We start from the raw sequence: 17,829 nt of genomic DNA, 5'->3' as shown, positions 1-17,829 counted from the left end.
TGGGTGTAAGTGAGTAATTTCTCCTCAGAGACTTTTTAATTGTTCTTTGGAACAGGTTATGAGACGTACTCACTGGTCTACAGCACTCGAGGTCATGGGAGGTGGGTTGTAACAGGTCCTTTAATTAATTTAACGCAAATTTCCACCACAAGTATTCTTGCTTGCCGCACACGCGGATGAATTAGGCTACTTTGTAGTGTGCTTTAAAGTCTAATTGTGGTAACCAAGCTTCGATTGTGGTCAGATGATGGAGGCAAATTATTTTAGGAGTTTGGATCACAAATTCTGCATCTAAAAGCCTTCAAAATGTCAGTTTATATTGGGTCTTGGGGTTTCATAACATATTTTAATTGAAATTAGTACAAACGTAAGACGTTATGCCTTGAATTTTCCAGGCACCCTGGAGTTTGAGGGACCTGCCTTGCAAAGCAGCCTTGGGTATGACCAGAATAAGAAGATTATTGGTGAGGCTAAATTAATTATTCTAGTTATTAGATTACATTCTTCACTTATGACTCTAAGAATAAAATTGTTGTGGAGTTAAACGGTTTGCCGTTATCCCGTGGTTTCATTCACCCCACAGGCTGCGAGGTGAATGAAGGCTCGTTGGCCGTCTTTTACCCCGTTGATATCAATGTGCCAATGGACCGGCCTGCCCGGGATACCACCAGCATCACTTCACCTCTCCACGTTTCCAAGTAGCAGCCCAGCAGAGAGCCCCATCCTCCTCTCTCCGTTCATTGGTGACACTTGATGCCCATCACGAGGAGCGAGCCGCGGGGCATTCCCTATCCGCGTGCTTCGTCGGAAGTGGTCGCCTTTTCCCTTTGCTCCATTGGACCGAGCCCTTGTCAGTCGGGATCCCTCACGTTGAGCACAGTCCGCCTCTCAGACTCTGTGTCTGCTCAGACTACCGTCATATTGGTTGCTAGAAGCAGCAACGACCACGGCAGAAAAGAAGACCCCCACCATAATGAAGAACGGGCTTCCACGGCGCTTAACGCACGATTTAGTTTTTTAAATACATTTTACATTAATAAATTAAATAGTCGGTATGATACCGTCAAGTATTCGTGTACCTTCAGTGGTTTCAGCCGACACCGTGGTCCGCAAGGGGGATATATGCCTGAGTTCTCTTAATAGCCATTTTTTGCAGACAAAGAGAGCTGTTGAATAGAGCTTTCAGGAGACACACGGGTAAGATATGAAATTTAGAAACTAATCTGCACTTCCCGAACTTGTCACGTTTGTCTTCTTAGCTCATTTAATAGTACACAGGACCGTCTGGGTAACTTATAAAAAAAAATGTGGATTTTTTTAACAAGCTAAAATGCTAACTCCGCTAGCTAGTTAGTTAGCCAAAGCTAACTAAAACGCTAGAAATTCCCGTTCTGGGGAATGCTAACAATTAGCATTTTTGACAGCTCACAAGCCTGGACAGTAACTTGATTATATCTTTTGCCAACTAAATGATAAATATCTCTAATATTTGCTTTTTTAAGCATTATATTTATATGACTGCAGTCCACGAGCTAGCTCGGCAATTATGAGCCTGGAAAACGGTTTCAATAGTTACGTTCATAGCCTGTACATAGCTTGTACTCCAGCCTTTACATACTTAGTTATAGAATATTCACAACATACTTCATACCGTGTACATTATAACATACCATAATAGACCCATTTCTGTAGTATACTTACATATCTATACTATTGCTAATATATATTGTAATATATCTATATCACTAAAGCACTTCTGGATGGATGCAAACTGCATTTCGTTGCCCTGTACCTGTGCATGTGCAATGACAATAAAGTTGAATTCTATTCTATTCTAATTCTACATTTAGAGGTGTCCGGGGGGCTGGCTGTGGTTCGTTAGCGGGTTAGCAAGTGAGCTAACTTGGCTGGGACAGGGAAAATGTGGGGCCTCCAGGACCCGAGAGGCCTTCCAGCCAGATCTATGAAGCAGCTATGATAACGTTTTAACGCGATTGTCGGATTTCTGTTGACTTTAATAGCACATGAATCTGTAATGTAGCCAACGATACTATAACGGACCTGTCAAGATTGCACTGAAACGAAGACTGTTTTTGTAATCGCATAACTTAAGGCAATTAGCATGGCATCTAAACGGATTTGGAAGAATATGTCTTTGTTATTAATTTGAGATTTTCTTTTTAGATTAACAAAGTATATATTTATTAAATGATGTGTTTGTAACGATGTACTAAGCTCAAACAACTAACAAAGGAACACGGGTGTCGAATAATTGCTGTGGAAAAACAGCGTTGATTCAGTTCAAGTAGTGCATTATTGAGTATGGATGAAAATGTTGCTTCAAAGGTGTATTTTAACCGAGAAGTTCTTCAGCGTCCAGTTTGTCAGGTTTTAAGCGATGGGGAAAAACAATCGGCGTGCTCATTCGTTTTGATGTTTTCTTATTGCATGGCATGTCCCACAAATCTTCTATAATGTGAGGAGCTACAAATACCTCATTAACTCTGTTCTGGTCTGGTCTGAGCAGGGGAGGCATCCTCCCTTAATCTTGTCTTCTCTCCAGACCTCTCTTAGATCAGTGTGGTCCCAGGAGAATGGGTGTGTTGGGTTGTCGGAGAGGAGAAGTAGCCTAGTTCTGTTTCAGGACGGCCGAAATGGCTGTGGACTGGATCACACTTGGTGCAGCCATTGTTGACAACAGCAAAAGTCAGAAGGTTCAGGAGGACTGTCTCACACTTGAATTGACTTTAATTGCAGACGCATGTCTACATTATGATATGCTCATGTGTGTGTTGTCTGTTCTTTATCAATTAGAAATATACAAAAGTTCTTTAATATTTGCTATCACACGGATTGGGTATTTGGACATATGGTGGTCTGTATTCTGTGTTAATTAAATGCACTGACCTGAAAGCTAGTGATTGTATGTTTGCAGTTGTTCAGTCAGTGCCAGCATGTCTGGTATGACAGTAGCCACACTAATGAGAACAAGGAACAGATAAGACTGAAGTACAAGTTGGCAGATTTTCAGTTATAGGTGCCAGTTTTCATGAAACACATGAGCATTGTGCTTCTGTGTATCTTAGGGTAATTGTTTGAATTAGTGTCACAGTGGACATAAAACTGTCAGACTAACCAGCAAACGTGTATTCTTTAGTTTTTTGTTTGTTTTTTCTTTTTAGCTGTTTGTCAAAGGAGATTTGGAATATGGTGCCAAGTTTATGATATAATCATACTTGTGCATGAGAAGTAGTTGTATAGTTATAGCTTTTGGAAGCCAGGGACTATGTAGTCATAGTTGTTGTAAACTTGAACATTGCATGGTTTGTGTTTTTGGGGCTTTTTGAACTGATTCGCAAGATAAAGAATAACTCTCACAAGCCGGGATGGAAAAGCTCTTGAGATGTAACTGATATAATATTAGCCTCACAGTTCCAGTTCAACTTGGAGGACACACAGCAGGGTGGGAGCATGCACTTTTACTTTGGAGTTCAGTGGTTTGTTCATTTTGACAGTCCAGTTACAGAATCAAGAAAACTTCTGGCAAATTTAGGTTGTGAGCAGAAAAACCGTTGTGTTCAAACAAAACTTTGGCAAATGAGAGGCTGTTGTTTGCATGTTTTGCTTTCTCAAATTGAATTGGCTGGACGCACAGTTCACTTTGAGCCATGTACCTCTTCGAACAAATCTTGGAGTGCCTTTCAACATTTGGCAGTTTAGACATAAAGCACTTTTATAAGCATGATCATTAGTATGATGTTTAGACCCACAATGGGAAAAGTCAAATATGGCTTTAATATCTATTCCTGAAGACATATAATTATAGTATGATTGCAATAATATTGTTGCTTTAAAAAGTTAAATTAGCTGTTTAGAAATTCTTAAAATGATACGTATCCCTCTACTACACTGGAGAATGCAAATCCTATAAAAATTACAACATTTTTGATTTACATAACTAATACTGATTTTGTGCTACATCAATAAAAGGCTAGTCTCAATGTCTAAAGCAGGCTGTAGGTTTCCACAGGTTTGGGCAATATTTGACCAAGACAGGTTTTTAAACTTGTTACAAATCCTGAGAAACCACCCTTTGAACACACATAACGTGTTCCACTTAAGTCTGTTATACTGTTTGCTACAGTGTATGTCATCTGATAACTTAAAGTGGATGAACTTATACTGGTTTATAAAACTGTGTTGCTATTAGGGCTGCCACAAACGATTATTTTGATAGTCGACTAGTCACCGATTATTTTTGCGATTAGTCGACTATCAGATCATCATCCATTGGACGTAAAACGTACAGCTTATTGCACCAGCATGCATCTGCTCTTATATAACTATCATTAGCTTACAGCTTTAAGTGTTTAAGGTATGTGCTAACTAAACATAAAGGCAAGATGATAGTTTATTAAATGTTAATGAAATCTGAAGATTGTTTAGGTGAAGTTTAATAAACTCAGCCGTCTGCTCCTTGCTATCTAAAATATAACAGGACACTGGAGTATATTCTCAAGCATCTCACACTTCTGATAATCAGCTGTCTGCTTGACGTTTATTCAGCTGTGTAAAAACTATAACTTTAATCTCAGCCAAACCGATTTACTCAGGAACAAATAAAACACTAAAAAAAGCCAAACAATAACATTTTTAAGTTATCTAAGTAACTGATATATCATGTTTAACCTGAGTAGTGAAAGATGGCGGTGGGTTTGAAAACGATTTGCGTGAGCCTAGCCCCCGGCTAGCTATCGAGCTGGTGGATAACAGACGTCTCCGAAAACGTCGGAGCGCTTTTGTGGTGTCTTGATAAACTGAGCAGATATTTGAGGTTTACACAGCTACATTCTCGCCTGAAAATATGCTAAACATTTATTTTGTGACCCAGAAAGAATAATAAGAGTAATATTAAAACTAACTAGCTGCCGCCATTGTTGGAAACTGAGCAGGGCGCTATGAATTCTGGGATACAGCTTCTTCTTCTTCGGGGTTTAACGGCAGCTGGCATCCTTGTACATGCAGTGCTGCCATCTTCTGTTTCAGTCCGTTATTACTCTCTTAAATCCTGCTACTTATTCCTGCGTCTTTTGGGATCTTACAAAGCTTCAAACGACGCGTCTACTATAAAATTAGTCGTCGACGTAATCGTGACAAGTCGACTAATCGTGGCAGCCCTAGTTGCGATGCACAGCGGCTGTGATTGACCGTTACTCTCTTATGAATGTACGCTCATCGGCTGCTTTTTTAGGGACACCATTGGCTTACTAACACAAATATCTTAATCAGCTAGTAACATGGCAGTGAGTTGATGCGTTTAGACATAGGCATGGTCAAGGTAACCTAGTGAAGTTCAAACTGTGCATCAGAATATGGAAGAAATGTGGTTTAAGCGACTCTTGTCAGCTGAGAACTGGGGCTACATTCTTTTTTTTGACAAACTCACCAAAATTGGACAATAGATGGCTGGAAAATGCTGCCTGGTCTGATGCTTTTCCATTTCTGCTGTGACATTTGGAGGGCAGAGTCACATTTTGGCATAAACAACATGAAAGCATGGTTCCATCTTGCTTTATATCAACATTTCAGATGCAGTGGAATGGGGGATATTTGGGGCCCCTCAGTTCCAGCTCGGCATCGTTTAAATGGCACAGTCTGTATGAGTGTTGCTGCTCAGCATGTCTAAGCGTTTAAGACCACAGTGTACACATCTTCTCGTTGCTCCTTTCAATAGGATAACACACGATTTCACAAAGATCAGATCATCTGAAAGTGGTTTCTCGAACATGACAATGACTTCACTGCACTGAAATGGCTGCCACAGTTGCCAGATGTCAGTCCAGTAGAGCACCTTTGGGATGTCGTGGAACGGGAGATGTTCGTCCTTGATGTGCACGTGATGATTCTGCAGCGACTGTGATGCAATCACGTCAACATGGACTGAAATCTCTGGAATGTTTCCAGCACCTTGTTGACGTGAAGGAAAAAGCAGGTCCCAGAAACATCATAAGCTTGATTATGCAGACTAGTGGCTGAAGAAAGAACTGACCTTTGGAATTGGAGTTGTGACATCTGATTTCATTATCCAAGTAATATGACAGTTTTTTTGTAGTTGTTGGTAAAAACAGTGAAAAATGGCAGTAAGAATATCTGATACACAGGCAATGGCATCATTTTCACCTATAAAATGTTGCCATGATAGCTCAGATATAAATTCGAACCTCTGTTATGCACAAGTTTGGTTTAGCCTCTGCTGCTCTGACAGTGACAGATTAACTGTTTTGTTACGGTGAATAATTCAAACCTAAAAACTGAACTTTAATATCCCCTAAGAGCACCCAAGTCTTTAAAAGCCAAACCCTGTCAAATGTTTTTGACTTGGTAACTCAGTGATCAATATGCTAATTTAATCTACTCTGCACTGTTGGTTCAGATAAGATGCACTTGGCACAATAATATTTGTGTATCTCTGTGATTTCCATACAATGTGGAGATTTTGCATAAAGTGGAATTTTTATGTGCCTCGTTACAAGCGGCAGAGTAAAAGCTGTCGCTTACAATGACATGCACAAAACTAGAAAGCAGTTCACTGACTGCTGTTGGCAGTTATTTTGCTGTGTTATAGGGCAATTTAAGTCTGTAGTGCTTTCTTTCTGGGAAGCGCTGATGGGGGTGACAATAACCACAGGAAAAAAAGGGGAAAAACTGTGGCCAAGAATTGATAAATTGGTTTTTGCAGTGGGCTCGGTGAAGGCATGATTTACAGTGGTGGGTTTTCCCCACTGCTGTCACTGTTACGGCAACAAACAGGAATGATCTCGTTTTCAGCGCTTGAGAGTAATGACCATAAACCCTGTGAAAACTGTTGTCGTAGTAAGATGCATTAGAATCAGTGTCACATACATAAAAATAATAATTTTGTAATGTAGTTGTGTCCACAACCAGCACCGCTGAAAAGTCGCTGAGAAGTTTTCTGAGTCTATTGCAGCAAAGACATTGGCTTCATTGTTTAGGGCAGAGGAGAGGCTTTAAACCCAGCTTCAAACAAACATTTCTAACCAGTTTAGACAATGTCATTTGTATGTTGCCGTTAGAAATGATGTGTAGTTCATCACTCCATCGCCAGTCAGCGGTAGTTAGACCGCAGAATAATCTTTTTTTTTTTTCTTCTTGCTGGCACTACCCCTTGAGCGCATTGAATACAGACATCCAGCAGAGCAGACCATGTAGAAAACTTGATCCGCGTTGTTGTACAGACACTTATAGAGCATGGAGTAGGGATGGGTACTGCAACCAGGTATTAAACAGACCCTAGGGCTAAATTATAAAAGACTGTAGTGTCAATAAGCTGAAGTTATCATAATGTTTTGGTTTTGTTACTGGAGGCAAAAAAACCCCCCAACAAAACCAAAACCCAAAACAACACAAAAAACACGTTTATTATTGGTACATGAGGCTTATCTTTCTGTGCTCCTCTGTTAGTTATTAAGACATAAATCTGTGGTGCATTTTTTTTTCTGTTCCCTATTTAGAAGACAGTTCTCTCTTTCTCTTTTGGAGCCTGCATGCAAGGGGCGGGACACGGGGCAGCTCTGTCCCACACACAGAAAATTAAATGCTCAAAAGTGTGGCTGAACTTTGCCAGAGTTGATGCTGACATTGGTTGTTGCCACAGTTGCAGCGGTCTTTTAATGCGGAAACACAGTCAGTGTGTTGAAACTTTAGTGAAAGTACATCACGTTCAGATGAAGAAATGCAGTTTTTGACTGTAGAGCTGGTAGCACACCCACAATTATTCAAATTATCAGTTGTTTCATCTAAAATATGGACCTGGGTTAATGAGTCAAAGTCACTATTAGCAGGCTGAGTGTTTCGGGTGAGTGTGTTCAGTCTGGGATGGTCATCATCTGGACCGTCGCTCCCAATCCCCCAAATTTTTTTTTCATAATTTGATTGTTATGTTACTCCAAAAAAAATCCCAATAACAATATTAAATCTTTACCTTATTGCTGGTATCACATGTAGTTGGCAGGTGAAAATTACAATGGGAAAATGCCAAATGGGAAATAACCCAAATATATTAATGAGATTTTAAAAAGGTTGTCCTGTATACAACTTGCTGCCAGACCAGTTGAAATATAAACCTAAACCTCTTTTATGCTCAAGTTGGGATTTGCCTTTGCTGTTTGTTAACAGTGAGTGTTTCACTGTTCACTGGTGGGCACTGCTATGGAAAATAAAACAGCCTATATAATGCAATCAAATCTATCTCGCAGCTGAATGTTGTTTACAACAAAGCAGAAAATGGCATCCCATGTTGTCATGTTTCTCGGTTAATAGATTTTGAAACTGATTCAAGTTTATGTAGACACAATAAGTCTGTAAATGACAAACAGAGCTCGACAACAGACTCGCGTGACTGTCTGGGACCTGTTTTCAACAGGACTTAAATCAAACCTTTATTTGTAGTGATTGTGGAGGTTTTATGTGTTAGTGATTTTATTTTTATTTTGGCTATTAATAGTTAAAATAACAACACAAAAGTGTTCATTAAAAATAAATTGGCAAAAAGAATTGGATAAACAAACTTGACTGAAGAAGTAAAGATTGAGCTTATTACACCTCACCTTCTTAAAAATGGTGTATTCCAAATGGTTGTAACTAGATTTTAGTGATGATCATATTTCAGTTTTATATTTGTCCATCATCTTTATTATATTTATCTTGACTCCTGCTTCTTTAAAGTTGCCTTTTCTTCTGAGTTTATACAGTAACGCTCATTTCAAAAAGCTGCAGTGTTAATAGACTAATTCACAGCATTTTAAGAGGTATGTTGTTAAATGTTTTGTTTTGGGGTTTTTTAAAATAATAACCTGATCCATTTTATAAATAATTTTTGGTTTTCTGTTTCCCCAAGCCTCTGATTTAGTATGCTATTTTTATTGAAATGTCTTTAGTTTGATATAATATTGATGAAGTTTTAGGCATTTTTTTTGGAAGTTTTATAACATATAGTAGTCAGTTGTCAAGTCATGCTTTGAAGTCTGTTCATACATGGTTACTATATCACAGTCATTCATCATAATTTTGGCTTCATTTTTCATTATCCTAGTACCAGTTAATGTGTACTTAGTACAGATCATTGTTGGAAGGAGGAAGAACTGACTACCTGTGGAAAAATGGCAGAAAATTACTTTTATTATATTTCCATTTTTAATAATCATAACCAATTCACTGCACAGATGAGGTGGTGGTATAAAAGTTAACCTCTGCTTGCAAATAATTTGGAGTTGCGTTGTGGAATTTTGATGACATCTGCTTGAATTTTGAAGGCTGTTTTAGCAAAATAGAAAACTTATTTACCACTTAGTCTGCAACGTCAGGCTCTTGTTTTAATAAGCTTATCCTATGTCAATAAACTGCACAAAACATAGAGGGGGGGGTTCTAATTCACATGAGATTGTTTGGTAATAACAATTGTGCAAATTGGGTCTTTAAATTGGAAGATGAGCAGTAGAGTGAAATATTTCACAAGTAGCTAGTAGGGCTGAACGATATATCGCATTTGCGATAATATCGCGACATGATCAAGTGCAATTTTCTAACCGCAAAGGCTGCGATTATACTCTGGACATGTCCAAATTCATGGGCTGCATCCTCCTGAGGCCGCATTTGTAGACCGATTACGTCACAGCGACGCGCCGAAGGCTGTCCAAATTACTACCATATCCCAGAATTCATAGCGCGGCCCAGCCAAACTCCAGTTTCCAACAATGGCGGCCGCTACTAAGTTTTAAAATTACTCATACTAATCTTTCTGGGTCACAAAATAAACTTTTAACATATTTTCAGGCGAGAAAGTAGTTGTGTAAACATCAAATATCTGCTCGGTTTATCAAGATATCCCATATTTGCAAAAGTGCTTCGACGTTTTCAGAGGCGTCTGCTACCCACCAGCTCGACAGCTAGCCGGGAGCTCGAGGGTTACTGATGCGGCCGAGAACGGCACAACTCCCGGCACATCATTTTCAGATCACCGCGGAGTTTCGCTGCTCGGGTTAAACGTAATATATAAGTCACTTAGACAACCTAAAAATGTTATTGTTGGGCTTTTTTCAGTGTTTTGTTTGTTCGTGAGTAAATCGGTTTGGCTGAGATTAAAGTTATTAGATTAGATAAAATAAAACTTTATTAATCCCCCGGGTGGGTTCCTCCTTGGTTTTCACACAGCTGACTAAACGTCAAACAGAAAACTTATTAAACAGAAGTATGAGACAGTCGAGAATTTACGCCAGTGTCTGGTTATATTTTAGATAGCAAGAAGCAGACGGCCGAGTTTATTAAACTCCACCGAGACAGCGGTGACGCTAATCTGAACTAGACCGTCCAATTTCACGCCTTTAAACTTTAAAGGCGTGTTTGTGTGTGTGTTTATACAATTGCTATTATGTTTGCACTTTATGTGTAATGTTACTGACTGCAGAGATCAGTAAGATGTGTGTATTTTTTATTTATTAGTTTTATTTATTTAATATTATTTTTTAATTGAATGACTGTCTAGTAGTTCACAGATGTCGAAAAACTGAGTGTGGTAAAGCCACTGATTTTGTTTGTATATTTCTGCAATCTGCACATTGTACTGACTTTCATTTTAATGTTTACACCAGGGTTCCTTGTCAGCACTTTATGCTCAGATGTTTGTAAGCTAAAAATAAACTATTGTGTATGTTCAAATATACTGTTGTGATTGAAGAAGTTAAATAAAAATGTCAGTCATCAATTCATGCATCACCTCATGTCATCATAACAGAGGTCTGTCTTCCAGGAAAGAACAGTTTAAAATTAATGTAATATAGTATTGGCCATACTATATGATGTATTGCTTGTCTTTGTTTAATAATACAGAAGACAAAGACCTTAAAAAATAATCGCATATCGCATTGCAATCGCAATATTGGGGCAAAAAATCGCAATTAGATTATTTTCCATAATCGTTCAGCCCTAGTAGCTAGACTGTTTGTTCTGGGAAAGCACAGTGCATTTACAACAAAATGGTGAATGGCCTCAAGGATAGAAATGTATCAGCCAGCTGATTGGTCTAGAAGCTCATGGAGCCAGTGTCAAGAGAGGTACACACTTTGAAGCTGGCATCCAGTTGTAGGTTCATTTGGTGTTTTTTTTGCAGATTACATGTAGACCATTACATGGCTATTTATAGTCTTTGTCAGGTAGCTATTTTGCATGGACTGGGTTGTGAAATACAATGGACATATTGAAGTTTATTGCAAATTCTTTGGGTAATGCCAGCTGGGTTGTAAGCTACACCAGTGTTGCAGTTTGTTTTTTGGGGTGGGTATAGCAACCAATATTGGCTGTTAAAGGAGATTCGTTGTTCTGTCCTCATCTTTTTTCTGACAAAGCAAATCCATAAGTGGGCCAGGGTCCTAAGTCTGTGATAAACGTAGTGAGCTGCCTTGAGCAAATGTCATGTGCTGAATCTCAGCATGGTTTGCTTACCTTGCGAAACATTTTCTGTCACAGCTGATAGTGTTGAACCACGATGTGTTCGTTAGTATTTATAGGTAAACTTTACTCTGCATGCTGGTTGACATGATGTTTCATAATCGTTGGGTAACAGGTTTTAGCCCAGAAGAAGATTGAGTTAACCGGCCAAAAACAAAAGAAAAGATAGGAAGTTAGATTTGATGATTCCAGAGAGACTTGAAGACTTTTGTGTTAGTAGCTCACTAAATGCCTGTTCTTTTAAGTATGGTACAATATGGTTTCTGTGCTAATGTCTTGCACTTGTTTCATTCAAAGTTCACTGAAGATGGACTAAAATTATTTTTAGAAATGAGTCATTTGCTGTAATTCCGTTTAGCAACAGAGACCCTAAAGACCCTTGACAGATATATTTAGATTTTCTTTATAGAACATACAATATTTAGCAATTTTAAAATCATGGACAATGTTTGTTTGTTTTTCCCACTTTTTTCCAGACAAAAATAATGAACATATTACCCTAAAATGTATCCCTGCTGAGATAATGTAATGGAATAATCTTGTCACAATAAGTTATGAATTTGTTGTTTGTGGCATTAAATGTGTTGCTAATAGTGAAGTTGCAGAGTGCTCTGTAGTGGACGAACTGTGCGGCACAAACATGGTTGAAGGGTGTTTCTCCCATCTCTTCTTTACTTTAATTCTCATTTGTCTGTTATAAATGGGGAAACCAGTATATATGCAAATGGCTAATATCGGCACCATCAGGATCTAAACCTAAACACTAGTGTGAAGAAGTGCTAAGCTGTTTGGTTGAAGATACTGTTCTGGTATACGCATCTTATTGTTTTGCCAGTTGTGTGGACACTAACAAAGCCACGATGTCAAAAAACTCATCAGAAACAGGAAATGCTGTAGAAATAGTCGGTTATGAATTCCTTTAGGGCTTTGGCATCTTTGGCTGCTTCTCTATAGTAACTCTGCTCACTGTAAAATTTGGATTATTAGAATGCACTCTAGTGCTAGAACTTCCAAATCCCTGTCAAATTCTACTAGTGATAAATCAACCACTTATGTGAGAGTGTATGTGAATATACATGTGCCCTGTCTGCTGCTGTTACAGGGAAGGTTTTTGGTCAGGTCTAGACTGGCTCTGTAATACAGTACATACCAGCAGATCAGCTGTGAGCAGATCCTAGGTTCATTTATAGCTGTGGCCTTGTGTCCCTGCATGTCTGCCTGGCAACTCGTAACTCTGCTGTTCCAACAGCTCAAGCTCACCCACCTCCCAGACACTCTGGCCCCGTTATACTCTCACCATGTCTAATTACTAGATGCACATTCGTCTGGGGAATTTAAATGTAGGGCATTCTTTGTGTAGCTTGTACCTCAGTGTTAAATGTAGGTACCATTGCTGCTGTTGGGATGTTCTCACCTGTGAGTTAATCAGCTTTGTCTTCTTTTATATTCAGGTCCCAGGGGCTCCTATTAATGAAGAAAGTGGGCATCATGTGGAGCAATCTGAAGAGCAGATGCCAGACACTCTTCCACAACAACAGTTCAGGACCCCATGAAAGCAGGATTGAGGCAGACACTGTCCACTGTGTGGTGGATATCGGTCAAGGAGGCAGCTCAGGTGGGGCACAGGCATCAGGAGCCTCCAGCCCGTCACGAAGCCTCCTACCAGTGCCAGTGGTAACAGCAGGGCGCCGTCATCATAATTGTGTGTCGGACATACCTCAGATTGTAGAGATAACTATCGACAAGGACGCTGAAGATGTGCGGAGTGGGTCCGGGGGTGTTCCCTTGGCTCGCAGAGACTCCTACTCCCGTCATGCCCCGTGGGGGGGCAAGAAAAAACACTCATGCTCCACCAAAACCCAAAGCTCTTTGGAGGCAGATAGGCGGTCCGGCCGCTTACGCGGGAGTGGGAACCGTAGGGACAGGCGCTATGGGGTCAGCTCTATCCAGGAGACAAATGACTCTGTATCAGTAGGACGCAGTCTGAATGGTCGTTCTCTGCGCCAGCGGCTAAGTGATACAGTTGGGTTGTGCTTACCCCTGCCTGCTCGCAGGTGCTCACGTTCCTCTAAGAACGCCGTCACCTCCAAACGTAAGATTCACCTCACAGAGCTCATGTTGGAGACCTGCCCCTTTCCACCAGGCTCAGACCTTGCTCACAAATGGCACTTGATCAAACAGCACACAGCACCAGTCAGCCCGCATTCCTCTACTGCCCTTCTGGATGCTTTTGACCCAGCCCACCCCTCTCCCGAGGATGAGGAAGAACGTCTGCGCGAGCGCCGCAGGCTCAGCATCGAGGAAGGTGTGGACCCACCACCCAATGCACAGATCCACACCCTGGAGGCCTCAGTGCCAGGATCCTCTCTCTACAAACTGGGACCAAAAATGGCTCCTGGCATGGGAGAGGCCTCTGGGGAAGGCCGGGTCACAGGGGCCGGGAGCGCTCTGGCTGCTGCATCATCAGGAGCCTGTGGGCAGTTGTTGGGGGCTGCAGCGTCATCCCAGGACTGTGACTCTGAGGAGGATTCGACCACCCTTTGTCTGCAGGCCAGGAGGCCCAAGCAGAGGCATGCTTCAGGGGATGGTCACCTTAGCCGACAACAACACGGTCCCTGGAAGGTTCATACTCAGATAGACTACATCCATTGTCTGGTGCCAGATCTTTTAGAGATTACAGGTCTGCCCTGTTACTGGGGCGTAATGGACCGCTACGAGGCGGAAGCGCTGTTGGATGGGAGGCCCGAGGGCACCTTCCTGCTGCGTGACTCAGCCCAGGAGGACTACCTCTTCTCTGTTAGCTTCCGCCGTTACAATCGCTCCCTGCACGCACGCATCGAGCAGTGGAACCACAACTTCAGCTTTGACGCTCATGATCCTTGCGTTTTCCACTCTTCCACTGTCACAGGACTGCTGGAGCACTATAAAGACCCCAGCGCCTGCATGTTTTTCGAACCTTTGCTTACAGCGCCTCTTCATCGGACTTTCCCCTTTGGCCTGCAGCACCTGGCACGGGCCGCCATCTGCCGCTGGACCACTTACGATGGTATAGGGTCTCTGCCATTGCCTCCTGCCCTGCAGGACTTCCTCAAGGAGTATCACTATAAACAGAAAGTACGAGTTCGCTGGCTGGAGAGGGAACCGCCACTCAAAGTCAAATAGGGCGGCTTCTCCATTGCCTGTTAGACATGCTGCAGGAGGAATTCATGACTTTAGAAATTCCTCATTAGCAAAATGGAAGCTATACTGATATGGCTTTCTTACCGGTGGGGGATCGAGTTTAAGTGTAACAAGCTATACAAGATTCATTCTAAACTTTGTTTTAGTTATTACTTACATCACAAAAGTACATATGATTATATTCAGTATAATGCTGTCTGGCAAGCACATGTTTTTGCGTTGAACAGGTTGTTTTGACAGGGAGGGGAGACACAAATATCAGTGCTTTGTGTCTTTTTTTTTTTCCTTTCTCTTGCTTTGTGCTAAGTGTCTGCCTGATCCCACAACATCACCCTGCCTGTAGACCTGCATGCATGCCTCCCCCGTTCATCCTAAATTGCTATTTAGGCTTACATGGCTATGTTGTACAGCTCACTTTGTGCGCTCTTACTTTTCTTCCTTAGCTTGTCAAAGCACCTAGTGGAGCACCTTTACAAGAGAAGGTGTGTGTGTGTCTGTGTGTGTGTGTGTGTGGGTTGAGAGGGGATCTGGAGGTGCTATTTTGGTATACTGCAGTCAGAGCTTGTCCTATGGATAGAGCTACATAAGTCATATTCTTTGCCATCTCGTTGCATGCATCAGTGAAGCCAGAGATGAAGGAAAACAAGTGATTTCTAAGGATTATGCGTAAGTCCTAAAGGAACATTAGTTTCTCTTTTAGCAGTATCGTGAGTGATGCTTAATAAATCAGTTGACTGTGTGGCATTTAGTAAGCAAGCTAAACTTGTCAGCTTTATTCCACCTGTGTGGCATTGCTTTGGAAACATGACAGATTGTGAGGAAATCTTGTCATTGGTGCAGTTGTGAAAGCAGCCTGTCACTTCTTCACTGACCATAGGCAGTTTGGCATGTGGACACATGCACCCAGTTCAGTTCTTCCTGAAATCGAGGTTGATATTTTATTCCGTTTTATAGGTGCCTCCTTAAGCTCACGATCCATTTGTTGCATCAGCAATATCTGTATATTCAAAATATAAATAAAAATTCAAATATATAAATAAATCTCAATCCATGAATTCAACATATGTAATTACATTTGAAACATCAGTGCAGCTAGGCCTGGGTTCTTTTGGTTACAATAAAGAATCCTAACAAATGTCTTTCATAGGAAGTGAGAGCAGCTGTGTAAAGACTATCTCTTTAAGCAAGTCGATTTACAGCGTAGTGAGGCAGTAACGAGCCTTGTTCAAGATCGGGCTGTGTCATGAGACACTTCATATAGTTATAGATGAATGAAGAGGATTTCAAAAGCTCAGCAAGAATCTTCTAAAATAGGAAAGAACAACTCCCAGGATTAGACTGCAGTGCTACTTTCTCTCTCTGTTCATTGTCATAATTACAGTATTAAATGATGAGAACCCTCAACTCTTGAGAGGCGGGCATATCCTCAGTTATCTAGCCTGTCATTTCCATAATGTCTTATTAAGCGTAACCTGTGTGCCTCATACATGTCCAGTAATATGTTACTTTATTTTCCAAACAAGAGTGGGAGGTGCCTCAGCACGATCCACTCGGCTCTCATCAAATAGAACTGAAGATGGTCATAATGAAGAGTTGAAGGAGCAATAAGCTCAATATTTATTGTGCACATTAAAGATTTTATAATGGATAACATTTTAGTGGTGCTATGTTGATTAAGCTCTTGCAAATTATTGAAATAACTGTGCATTAGTCACATCTGTTCTGACTCTGTGCGCGCATTAGCCGTTCTTTCTTGTTGGGTCCAGAGTCAGTTGTGCTGCTGTAGCATGTTTCAGTTTAGATAGCCGACCTGTCACATGTATATTGTTTTCATCCTCAGCTTGTCAGACAGCTGTAAGGAGTGAGCTTTAAGCTTAACTCTCCACTGTGAGCATGTTGAATGATCTAACTAAGCTATCAGTATTAAAATCAGTTCATCAGCACAAGTATTTGTTCAGTCTCCTGAGTAGTTGTAAATATGCAATAACTGGCTTTTAAATAACTGACATAAGTTGAAATTTTAATAAAATGTATAGATGACTGAAGGAGGGCGAGATGGGTGGAGACTGAGTAGTTTCATTAGGGTGTAATCCTTCACATTAATGTTTCAAACTAAAATATTTAAACTGAGATACAGATGAGATCATGATCACCGAGCCTACTCTGTCGAGCTCTCAAACTGCTTTTGTTTGTTTGCTCATGTCAGCCCACTCAGCTGTTAAAAGATGTAGTTCCCATCAGTAAGGATGAATCATGAACAAATATATAATTTATTTCTTATATTTGCATCTGTGACCAAAGCTCTTGCACAAACCTACATGTATTAACTAGTAGTTTAAAGCTTATGTAGTGTTAGACTTTAACTAGTTTAGATTTTGGTTTTACAAACAATTAATGGCTAGTTCCCTGCTACACTATGTAAGACTTAGAGCTACACCATCAACTCGCTACCAAATACCTTTCCTCTGCTAAACAGTCGTCCAGTTTCTATGGATTTATCAGATGAGGATTTTTCTGCAGGTGGTCACACGATTGGTTAAAGGACTTCACCAACCAGTATTAGCTTTTTCGGCTATTTAGTGAACTGATCAAAGTTTTACTTCTTGTTTACTCAAAAGTTGTAGTACTCTACTAACAGCACTGCAGGTCTCTTTGTATGTTAATCACTGGTGTTAGCTGAAGTGGCAGGCGTGACCCTTAAGAGTGGAATAAGGCTGACACTGGGTTTTCTCGCATGTGCACTTCTATGTTTGAGGTATTTTAGCTTCCACACTTAACTGTACAAATGAAACCCCCAAACTACGCATACGTCAGACCGTCTTTCTCACTGTGTCTTGTCTCTCACGCTGCAGCCTAGCAATGGCACACAGCTGCTACAGTACAAGTGCTGCATCCTATATGCAGACACAGATCAAAGGCCAGCGTTGCCATTCTGGAGCCCGCGGTCACTGTGCTGTAAGGTCCAGTCTGTGTTGCTTTTTCTTTATTATTATTATTATAATATACAAACCGTTCCCTCGCCGTCCAGCCACATCGCTGACATCACTGTGACGATGGTGTCCTGTTTAGGCTGAGGTGAACAATAAGGAGGGAGGGAGGAGATGTAGCTGGCTTGCTGAGTCCTGG

General features: G+C 40.8%; 2 protein-coding genes across 2 annotated transcripts in view; one reads left to right on the top strand and one right to left on the bottom strand.

The window, feature by feature from the left end:
- Positions 1–17,829, bottom strand: part of tmem254 (transmembrane protein 254) — a 98,582-nt gene that overhangs the window by 50,438 nt on the left and 30,315 nt on the right. The window lies entirely within an intron of this gene.
- On the top strand, positions 877–15,455 carry socs5b (suppressor of cytokine signaling 5b). The gene is made up of 2 exons (XM_026189767.2): positions 877–1,197; positions 12,975–15,455. The coding sequence occupies exon 2, from the start codon at positions 12,994–12,996 to the stop codon at positions 14,683–14,685; it is 1,692 nt and encodes a 563-aa protein (XP_026045552.1). The 5' UTR covers positions 877–1,197; positions 12,975–12,993; the 3' UTR covers positions 14,686–15,455.

Source organism: Astatotilapia calliptera, chromosome 13 (genome assembly GCF_964374335.1).
Source record: "Astatotilapia calliptera chromosome 13, fAstCal68.1, whole genome shotgun sequence".
NCBI classification, from domain to species: Eukaryota; Metazoa; Chordata; class Actinopteri; order Cichliformes; family Cichlidae; genus Astatotilapia; species Astatotilapia calliptera.
This window is presented reverse-complemented; position numbering and strand designations above follow the sequence as displayed.